This window comes from Protopterus annectens, chromosome 3.part1, assembly GCF_019279795.1.
Source record: "Protopterus annectens isolate FY-2018-M chromosome 3.part1, PAN1.0, whole genome shotgun sequence".
NCBI classification, from domain to species: domain Eukaryota; kingdom Metazoa; phylum Chordata; order Ceratodontiformes; family Protopteridae; genus Protopterus; species Protopterus annectens.
The window spans coordinates 65,120,803-65,132,806 of record NC_056732.1 but is presented as its reverse complement, the minus strand read 5'-3'; the positions used below and the strand labels follow the sequence as shown (position 1 = coordinate 65,132,806).

At 38.0% G+C, this 12,004-nt stretch overlaps 1 protein-coding gene across 1 annotated transcript in view; it reads right to left on the bottom strand.

The window, feature by feature from the left end:
* TBC1D31 (TBC1 domain family member 31) overlaps window positions 1-1,840 on the bottom strand; it is a 1,335,355-nt gene extending 1,333,515 nt beyond the window's left edge. The window contains exon 1 of the mRNA XM_044066576.1: window positions 1,426-1,840. Coding sequence (XP_043922511.1) covers window positions 1,426-1,502 — 77 coding nt within the window. The 5' untranslated portion in view covers window positions 1,503-1,840. The remainder of the gene's footprint in view (window positions 1-1,425) is intronic.
* Window positions 1,841-12,004: the final 10,164 nt, after the last annotated feature.

Genomic DNA, 12,004 nt, shown 5'->3' with positions numbered 1-12,004 from the left:
TCTCCCTAATGGGAGAAGTAGCTGTCTTAGAGATAGGAGGCTTAGATTGAAGGCCATTACACTGATTTCTTCCTGGACCGCAAGTGCCCACCTGCAGAGTTAAAGCAAGATTTGGCCACTTCCCTTGTACTGTCAGAATGCATATATAAGTACGAAGCTGAAGTTGCTCTCCTCCTGCAGAAGGAGAGCCTGACTGCAGGGTCCAGCCAAGGACCCCTTCCTTAAATAAGTAATGATGACAGAAATAAATAGAGTCATGGTGACTTGGGTAGATCAGTGAGTGGAACAGGGGCGGACAAAAATAGATCCATTAAAAAAATCATAGGCTGGACTGATGCATAAAAAATAAAATAAATCAAGATCTGTATTATAGATGGTATAATGATGGATAAGCAACAGAAAGTTCCTAGGTTTGTGAGGATGACAGACAAGATAATTCCACTCCTGTTTGGATTTTGCACTATTTGTTTAGTCAGGAAATCCTTGTACTCCATGTAGGCCAAACTATTTACAGCAGAGACCTGTAACATCATATCCAATGCAACTGATAATTTATTTATGAATAATTTCTAGTCCTTAGATGCATCACTCACTTGCAGGCTTTTAGGTGTTGTGGCGTATGGTCTCTGCATTTACCCCTAAATACCAACTTCTGTGCAATGGATCATACCAAGTTACCAAAATTATGCAGTAAGCAATAGCTGCAAAGACAGCTGAGGACACTCAATCCTGTTAATGAAATGGTCAATGCAGTTCAAAAGGCTACTAGGGACCCTCAATATCAGATTTTGTGTGTGTTTGTAATTTGAAAACAAATACAAAGAAACCCATATGCTTACACAAAGTTAGAATCATAACTTATTTTAACTTACTGAACAAAACAACATACATTTATCACCAAATAACCAACAGTCAGGAACCTACAACCTTAAAAACATTCTAATATCCAGGTATACTGTTACTGAACTAAAACAGACATTGCAGTTCTCTATCATGATTTAGCTAGAAATGCTTCTTTTGTATCAGAATACATAGAAGCACATCAATGCAAGACATGGATATAATGGAGCACCCCGATTCCTGTAAAGAATGTCACCTGCCGATAAAAACTGCACATGTAATGCGGGTAATACAAGTGTCAATCAAACGCCCGTAGAACAACTGTTCAATACAGTAGTCTGTAACTTGCAAATTAAACTGGTACCCCAATAAATAAAAACGGGGCTCGCTTCCCACTCTGACGTACATACCTTCAAAACCCTAAGTAAAAACACGATTATAAGCTTGACTAGTAAAAAAAAAAAAAAAAAGCCTCAACTACAACAAAATACTTTTTTTTTCAAAGCAATTCTTGGAAAGTCCTGATGTCATACATTATTGCAAGAAATAAGGTACAATGAGCATTTATATGCCTTATTTACCTACCCATCGGCAGCTGATGGTGTAGGTTTTCGGAACCATATTTTCCCACTTTCTTTATTTCCAATATCCGTTTTCTGCATTATAGAATCAAGAAAACAAGCTTTTTTTTCAGAAAGCAATTACAAAATCTACTACGTTGCTCTTGGTGCTCACACAGGACTTGTAAATGAAAACTACGCGAACATTATCACTACCACACCAGCTCCCCTTGCAAAACACCACAAATAAGGAATGCCTACAACAATTCCAGCAGCAACAATTAGTTAGGAGTTTTAGCAAAGGTGAGCTTCTGTCTGTAGCATTCCAAGAAAAAAAAAATCATGCATGCTCTACACACGTGAACTATCAAAAGCCGGTGTTCCCAACGTAACCGAGTTAACCGTTGGTATTGACCAGTAAAGCTATCCAGGAAGTAAACAAAAGTCACTTCTTCTAAGCGGGACAGAAGAACCGAGGCTTCTGGGAACTGTATTAGTGTGTAGGGGGAAGACTACAGCAAAAATATGTGAAATACTTAAGCGGTAGTCACCAGTAAAAGTAGCGTTGTTTTATTGTATCTTCAACTTGTCTATGATGTAACTGTTCTTTCTAAGATACGAGATCTTGCTACAAAACTACAAGAGTTAAAATCAGTTTATAGACTTGGATAAACAGGTGGACACAACAGTCATGTTATCGTCGGGATATACTAGGCTTGCAACCTTTTCAAATCACCGAAGTGGGACATTTTTATTGACAACTGAGATTTTGCAAGAGAAACCATATCCACAATCAACCTGAAGAACTAGGAGGGTTACCACCAGTCCCACTTTGCGAGGGAAGACTCCCTCTTTAGGCAGTTGTGTCCTGCGAAAAAAAATTAAAAACTGACAAATGTCCTGAGATTTCAAGACAAACAAAATTTCCTAAATTTTATTCAGTAGTTGCAAAAACAGTTATTTTTTTATCTGAAACACCTAAATGTTATATGAAATAGCATAAGCAACTCAAATACTACAAGAATAAGCTTTTATTTCAGCAAAAAAACGTGATGTACTGGTACTGGCCGTGGGTACGTTTTGTCTTGCAAAAATCTCACGTTTCTACCAAAAATGTCCCACTTTGGGCATTTGAAAAGTTGGCAACCCTAAGAACTAGACTTCTCTTTTTGCTAAAATAAAAGTGCATGTTTGTAGAATGTGTGTTGTTTCATGTAATATGAAGGTGGTCCTGTTACAAAATAATTCTTCTGTGTAATAGTAGAGGAAGTTCATGAGCTATCTCAGTAGACATTATTGTAGGAGGCAATGGTTAAGATGAACATGATAGAAACCTCAAGAAAGTTTTAGACAGTACACATGAAGTCAGTCTTAAACGGAATCCTCAGAAATGTAAATTCACACTGAGAGAAGTTATGTGGGTCATTTTTTTTTACCAGTTCTGGCTTACAACCAGATCCATCTAAGCAAGCAGCAATTCTTGAGGTGCCAGTTCCAGACAATGTCACCTCTTTGCAATGTTTCTTGGTATGGTCAGCTATTTAGGAAAGATCATTATAGACTTGAGTGAGCTTTCAGCACCATTACTTGAGTTGAGATGCAGAAGTGTAACCTGGTCTTGGTTGGAACAACACTAAAAGGCATTTGACATTCTGAAGCAGAAACTTGCCAGTCCACCCACATTGAGATATTATGATGTTCACAAACTAGTAACTCTTTCATGAGATGCTTCAAAGTATGGTCTTGGTGCAGCATTCTTCAAGAAGGCATACCAGCAGCCTATGCATTCAGAACTTTAACCCAAACTGAGATGCAGTATTTGCAAATGGAAAAAGAGCTTTTAGCAGTAGTGTTCCCATGTTCAAAGTATAGTGATTATATTTATGGCAAACCTGCTCAAACAGAGACTAATCACCAACCTTTAGTGACAATTCTAAAAAAGCCAATACATTCTGCCCCAGCATGCCTGCAAAGCACAATGTTAAAATTGCAGAAGTACAATTTCAGTATTGTTTATGCAAAAGCAAATATTTATACCTTGCATATGCTTTGTCAAGAGCACCCAGACAACAGAATAGCACGACTACAAAAAACAGGCCATTAAGACAAGGAGAGATTGTGAGGATGCAAACATTTAAAGGATATGACTGAGTGGGAATTATCAAAAGTATTTGTGGTGAACAGAACCCGCAGTAGAGGTACTGCGGTAGTGTTGTCGCCTCACAGCAAGACGTCGCGTTCGATTCTCAGCTAGAGCGTCTTCTGTGTGGAGGCATGCGTGAATGGGTGTGCCTTCGTTTAAGGTTGTGCGTTAGGGCTGGTAACTCGGCACGTAAAAATCCACTACCAAACATTAGCGGACCAGAGTTCCGCTGTGGCGAGCCCTAACCGGGATAAGCCGAAAGTCACAACATTTGTGGTGAACAGAGATCTTATACTGTACAATCAGAAGGAATGGATTTCAGAAGGAACCTAAGACATACTTCCAGTCTCCAAACCAGTGATGCAGCAGATTGCCTGTACCAAACACTCTATTTCTCAGAGTGACCCTACACCTGTTCCAATTTCAGAGGACAGTGTATTTTCCTCAAATAACCCTGATGTAATCCACGAAGTTCCTATTGAGAAGAATTCCCCAGAGACTGTCCCTGTTGTTAAACCCAGATAAAGCTTTTATTTGACTAGATTGAGTAGAATTTCTAGACCACATCCAAAATACACAGCGACTTGGACTTGAGTTCTGGTTTGTTGTTAATACTGAAGTGATATCTAGCATGTGCATTGTCTTGTTCTCCTATTGCATGTCAAACAAATCAAAGAGGGAGGATGTAGATCATTATGTGTATTGTTACTGGTCAGCCACTGTAGCTAGATAGCACAGGAATATTAGTACTGAAAAAGTGCAAGAACAGTGCCATTTTGTTAGCCATACTGCATGCAGGCATGAACGGAGATGCACATGCAAGTGTTTTTGAAGTAATGAGTGAATCAGCTTAAGTGCATATTCCAATTACAGTTCCTGACATGTTTATGTACAATAAATGTCTTGAACTCATACAGCGCTTTATCATCTCTTTTGAATGCATGAGACAAGCGACACAGAGTTGTCGTTGTCTATTGGCTTTTCCCGGTTAGGGGTCGCCACAGCGGAACTCCGGTCCGCTAATGATTGGCAGTAGATTTTGACGAACGCCGAAGTGCTAGCTCGACGTTCAACCTTCAACTAAGGCATGCCCTTTTACACATGTCTTTCGAACGCCCACCCAACCGCAGGGAGGACATGCAGACTCCACACAGAAGGCACTCCCCGCACAACAGCTGAGAATTGAACGGGAGAACCTCTTGCTATGAGGCAACAACGCTACCGCTGTACCACCGCGGATCAAGCGACACAGAGTAAAAGTAACAAAACAGAGTGAAAAAGTTGCGTTTTAGAACACCTATCTATCATTACCTTTGGATGTAAATAAGCATGCATATCATTTATTATACCATGATCCCCCAAAACGTGCACGCTGATTGGCCAGCGTGCCCGTTGTAAATCGAGTTATACTAATGGAAAAGGTCCGTCGCCCGGACTTTTTCCATTAGTATACTCTACTATCGCTATGTTAAATGGGTTTAACATAGCGAGACAGCTTTAAAATAAGCAACGGAGATCTCCGTTGCTTATTTTAAAGCTGTCTCGCTATGTTAAACCCATTTAACATAGCGAGACAGTGTTTTAAAAAAAAGCAACGGAGAAAGCAAGATCTCCGTTGCTTTTTTTAAAGTCTCGCTATGTTAAATGAGTTTAACATAGCGAGACAGTTTTAAAATAAGCAACGGAGATGTCCATTGCTTATTTTAAAACTGTCTCGCTATGTTAAACTCATTTAACATAGCGAGACACTAAAAAAAAGCAACGGAGATCTTGCTTTCTCCGTTGCTTTTGCTCAGCTCTGATGTACTGCGCAGGCGCGCAGTACATCAGAACTGCCGCGGATGCCAGACATCTGCGGAAGGGCAGTAAACAGGCATTATACTATGCCATTATTTAAGAAAAGGAATAGTTTCTTTTCTTAAATAATGTCATGGTATAATAGCAATAACCCACTTCTGGGTGTGGGTAATGCTAAATTTACCCACGGTTGGCTTTGTTTGGTCCTCGGGCTTCGCCCTCGGGACCAAACCACGCCAACCGTGGGTAAATTTAGCATTACCCACACCCAGGCGTGGGTTATTGCTATAATGAATCCCACCACACATTTACTTGGAAGAAATGGCCACACCCACATATTTATTATATCGATCAGATCAAATTATGTATCAAATCAATGCCAAATCAGAAGTCAATGCCAATCAGACCAATCAATGGTAACCAAGAATATTAAGATATGTGTAAATGGCAGAAATTGGAAGGATGTCAAATCAACCAGGCCATAACATACCACCACAATCCCTGTAAATCTTCAACCAACACCAATGGCTGAAGGGATCTACAACCAAATGCCGATAGTCCCCTGTCACCTTTCAGCCAGATACCAGTGGTTGAAGGGGACCTGCCACTTGCGGGACCCCAGACTGTGGCCCCTAGCCTGCCCATTACACCATGGGGTGGCCCATCCAGAGAAGGTCCATAGTGAATGAGGAAGTGCCTGTGCCAATGAGATGCATGAGGTCTCAGAGTTAACTACTGCAGGAAAGTGCTGATTAGTACAAGTGTTAATAAATGGTGATTCAGAGACATGCAGATTAACCAATAATAATATCATTTCAAATTATTACTAAAATGTCTCTGAATCGCAAACTGCAGCATTGTATAAACGTCTCCTTTTTACCGCTGCTCTTACTGTCAGTACTAGTGTTATTTTGTGTGTGTGTGTATGTATGTGTGTGTGTGTGTGTGTGTGTGTGTGTGTGTGTGTGTGTGTGCGCGCGCACACGCACGCGTGTGTGTTTAAAAGAAAGCTCATGTTGTTTTAATCAATTAGAAAGAAATCAAAATAGTTTTGTTTTCTAATTCTTTCTTAACTCTATAGTGAAATTGACTGAAACTATACATTTTTATTTATTTTATTTGCTATTTCTTTAATGGGTAGGTGGGCTGGTCAAGTGATCCTTGTCAGCCACACCTCTGGCTCAGTGAGCAAACAAACAGTAAGAGTGAATACAGCAAGTTTTCTTTGATCAGGACATTCCCAGACAGAATGATTCCAAAGATGGTTTTGCATAGACAGAATATGCAATCATCATCAAAACTGTTTAGCTATAAATAGGATTACAGCTTTTGAACAGTAGAATTCATACAGTGGTATTTACACACAGAGTAGTATTATATATAAAGACATCTAAGAAGCAACCTCAGTCAAAAGCATCTTTAGTATTTCTTATTTATAGAAACATGAGGAAAAAAACTGTACAATCAAAGAATAAAAAAGTAACATAGTGCACTAAATACCATCTGAGAAGAGATTTGGATAACTTGACTAAGCAGGACTCATAAGCTGCATAAAAGACACTGCACTTATATGTTTGGCTATCAGCATCAACATATATACATATTTATAGTGTGAAGACTCCTCAGGGTATATTTTAACGAGCCAGAAAATCTTGAACCATGTTGAAAGGAGCACTGGTGACCATTGTTCATGAAACACATGCATTTGTGCTCTTTTAGGAGAAATTCTGTGTCATCTGCTTATAGTATGATAGGCAGATGTTGAAGGTCTCAGGGGAGTCAGTTGGTAAAGATGCAGAATGGTAGTGGGGATAAAACGGAGCCCTGTGTAAACCTTTGGTTAGTGTGGTGCTGGGAGAAGTATCTGATTTTAGTTTCATCTTGGAATACCTGTTAGAGATGTAATTGCTAAACATCTCTAGGTTTTGGTACTAACTATGGATGCTTTTAAGACTTGAAGTAGGACTTTTGTGGTCTACAAAATCCAAGACTTCTTTAGGACAATGAACACTGACTCTTTTAATTTGTTTTTATTTATATTTACAAGTGTGTTATCAATGTGGGTATGTATATAAAGTGGCCAACTGTTATCTGGCTAAAATAACACATTTTGTATATAGGTGATTATTTATGAAAAAAAAACATTTTGCCTGTTTTACCCAATGTGGCTAAAAAGGAGATCAGACTGAAGTCAGTAGTGGAAGCTGGTTTGGAAATATGGCTTGTTTCAATGTGATTTTCGTGGAGTTATTCATAGACAGATGATGTAAATCTGTTGTAATGGATCTGTTAAGTATTCATGGTGCATATTAATAAAACTTTATTGAAGCTCATCAGTTTCAGCAGGTACTTCAATCAAGATCTGACCTAACAGTTTTCAATCCATTTTATCATTACTATGTTAAAGCAAACTGGTGGTATTGTGTGTGGGGGTGTGCTTCTGTGATTTAAAAGAAAAGTTTATTTAACATTTGTTGACCAGGAAAGTCTGACTAGGACAGAACCTATTTTCAGCAGAGGCCCGGGGAGAAATGCTCCAGATGCATATCTTTGGAATGTGGGAGGAAACTGGAGCACGCAGAGGAAACCCACACAAACACAGGGAGGACATGCAGACTCCACACAGAAGGCACCCCAGCTGAGAATCGAACCAGAAAACCTCTTGCTGTGAGGTAACAATGTTAACTGCTGCACCAATGTGCCATTTATTGAATTATCACTTGTAACATAGGCAAACTTACATTTGTATAAAAGTAATCAAACCATATTAACAAGTTCACATTTACAAACATTTTATATCACATATAATCTTTTATACAATACAGTCAACCCAACATTACATACATTGCTAAATTCCTGCCTTCTCTTAAAACTCATTCCTCCTCCAAATCATTTTTTTCTGCATGTATTTTTTTCCACAATTTCCATTTTTTCTATGTAATTTACTCCTGTACCATTTTTAAAGATTCCACTTCCTCTTCTTTTATCTCTGTTACAATTTTCACTACTTCAAATATGGTTAGTTTCGACTTTGATTTCCATTTTCTAGTAATTGTTTTTTTGGCAGGCACCAGAATTAAACTTAACAAGACTTTACTATGTCTGGGTAATTCAAATCCTGTATCCCAGTTTAAAAAATCATTTCCTGAGTTACACTCATTTGCTCACCAGTACTCCTGGCAGAATACTCTGTATGGAATTTTTAAAGCCTGCCAACTGATTACACTCCAAAAAATGTATGTTCCCATCTACTTCTTTCTTCCCCATTACACCTCCAACATTTGCCATATACTTGAGGAAAAAAATGTTTGGAGTCTGCTTGGGTTATAAAAGTACCTATTCAAACACTTACAAGCAAAAATCTTAAATCTTCAAGACTTTGTTGCATATTTGGAAATCATATGTATGCCCTCCCACAGTTTCTTTAGGAATTGCTTATCTAATCTCTCTTCCCAATCTTTTCTGACCTCCTCTGATTGATTCCTATATTTATTCTACCGTATTTTATATTCCTTACTAATTATCTCTTTTTAACAGCAGCTTCTGTTCTAGATTCAACTAAAAGCTCAACCAGTGGGTCTTTCACTTAGGATTCCCCTATCCCTTTTTCTTTACCTATGCTCTGACACCAATCTCTAATAGGGAAGGTGATCTCTACCCTGCAGTCAAATGTCTTCTTGGTCTTATCCCATTCTATCACCTTTTCCTCTCTAATTATTTGTTCTCAACAACTTGGTTCATTAGCCATTTTTTCCAGTAAATTCCAGCCGTCTCTTGTCTATTCTGTGTACCCCCAATTGCAGTCATCCTTAATGGCAGAATCTCTTTTCTCCATTCTCATGTTGGCTTAGTTTTTAGAATATTTTCTGATAATTTTTGAATATAATATTTTGCATGGTTATTGTTATTCTCCTTAGGGATCTGCATTGAAAATTCCACTCTCTTTTCTTATTTCTTGATTCCTCCCCTGCTTCATCATCATCCCTTTCCACTTTGAAATGTAGCTTTCTGCTTGTATTACATATAAGTAACTGGGTTTTATACATATATATAACTGGGTTTTTGTAACCACTTACCCCAAAAACTATACTCATCTTAATGACATATTTCTTTTTATACATCTTAAAATAGTTATGCTATACTCCTGATTATTGACACTGTATAACATTGTATTGCTACTTAATGCCTTGTAATAATACTGTAACATTGCTGTTTAATGCTAATTTATAATGAAAATTGTATAATATGTTGGAGCTTTTCTCCCTGGGCCTCTGCTGAAAAAGGTCTCTTCAATTCAGTCAGACAATCACGGTCAACAAATGTAAAATAAAAATAAATAAATAAATAAGAGCCTTAACTGTGTAGCTCTAAAATACCCTTCCAAAGCAAGTAATCCAGCTTCTGAGATTTGGTAATCCAGCTTCTGTGATTTGGTGAGAGCCTGTAGTAGTAGAGAGAATTACGTAAGGGTATGGGGAGATAGGGACATGAATATTTATTTTTGGTTTGGTCATTATTTGATATTAGGCTGCTAATTTCATGAATCAGTATTTACATCACCTGGATTGCTTCCAAAGGGATGTTAGTTGAGATTGAAAGTATGTGGCTTTGTGTTGCCTGATGGATTTTTAGCAAACATCCTTATGGTTGTGAACAAGACCCTTGTTTCTGGGTTTGGGATTGTTTCTGTTTTTACCACACTGTGACCCTTAGTTTGATAATAATTTTCAGTTCTTTTCTTATCCAGTGATTTTGCTTAGATTTTGTAGAGTCTAGAGATGACTGGGGAGTATTTTTCATATAAAGCTAACAAATTATTGTTAAATGTTTGAGCTGTTTCAGAGGGTTAGTTGTGTTAATGACTGAAAACCAGTCAAAGGCTAATAATTTTGTTTGTAGATTAGCCATATTTGTTTCTGCCTTTGGTAAAATGTAAATTAGTGTTGTTGTTGTTTTTTTAATGGGAATAGTAAAGTAAATGGTATAGGGAAATGGTCACAGTGGATAGGGAGAGGACAGAAATAGGAGACAGGTGTGTTGATTATGATGAGGTTGAAATGTGATTGCTTATTCTGACATTGAATCTAGTGGAGTCCTAAGAATCTGCACTAGGTACTGGTCTGTGACGTAATTGTTGGAATCACATTTAAATGGACATAGGTGATTGGAGTTAAAGTCTCCCAATATAGTTGGCTCTGCAGTGTGGAGGAATAAAGCGATGACTATGCCCCCAGTGGTGTGAGTTTGATTAGTAGCTCAAGCACTGGAAGAGATGGGGAGAGGTGTATCTTTTTGCTAGTGCACCTATACTGGGTAGGGATTTGGTGGCAATCCCTCCATGCTCAATGTCAGTCCATGGGTAGGAAGAGGGCAGTCTCTGCAAAAGCATCGCTATAATTATCAGGAGGGAAGTCAACATTGTTGTTCAAGCTGGGATGACAGTAGTTTTGGCAGGACATGTGTAGAATTGTGCATGGTCCTGTGGCAGATCACAGGTAGCTGCCACAGTAATTCAACTGCTTATTTTACCATTAAAGGGAAAGTTAAGGACTTGTGTAGAAAATCCCCTAATGGCTATCTGGTTGTTGGGCATGGCACAGACCACTCTCACTGGATAGGTGAATGAGGAGAATGAATAAACACCAGGGGCTTTTGTCTCAGTGGGGAATGAATGGGTGGCCATGATAGCATTTTGATGGTAGGTAGGCATGAGGATAAAAAAACATCTAGGAAAAAGTCTCCCAGTGTGATAACATTTCTGAAAGTGTTATAAGTTAGCACCAGTTAGTTAATGAGTTGTGTGAATCTCACAATGGGGGATGATGGAAGCAGGTAGGCTATGGCTAGGGGGATATATAGGTGGTAGCATAGGAGGTGATAACTATAGATCAGTTAGGGTCAGTTCAGATTATGATCACTGAATAAGGTTAGGTTTTGAATTCTACTTGAATATTATGATTATAAAGCAAAACAGTCCTCCCACCAAGATTATGACTAGCATGTTAGGATAATGTGTCAGCAGGAAGTGTTCTAATTGTTCTAATTTATTGTAATGACTCCTAAAATTAGTAAAGCATATTTTAGATGGCTACATGGATGGCTAAATTGAGAGTGAGGAAAGGATTGTGTAGTAGATCTCCTGGGTTTGATTCAGTATTGCTTACTAATAATAACATGTAGAGTAGTAGTGTAGTGCCACAAATCAACCATTAGTATCTTTTTCCTCTTCTATTACTATTGACAGTCATCTAGCAATTAGAATAAGTACTTCCCTTTTCTTTTGTCCCTGATATTCTGCTGAATATCCATCCTAAAATCCTTTCTTTATCACATTCTATGCTCATATTTTTCCAAATGTGTCTCATATAGCATTGTTATTTGCACTCTGCATTTTTTAATATAATTCAGTACTCTTACCTTTTTGTCTATACCTGTAAGGCCATTCATATTCCAAAATAATACGAATAGTGTACTCATTATGATAAGAAGTTATTATACCCACCTATTATATATATATGTATATATATATATATATATATATGTCAGCTTTTTTAAGTGTATGTTCCCAGCTTTTATGTTACATGCACCTACTAATGTTAGGCAGGTTGATCCTTTATTAATTTTTTCTTGTCATCTCCATTTGAACCTGTCACATTTTACAAGA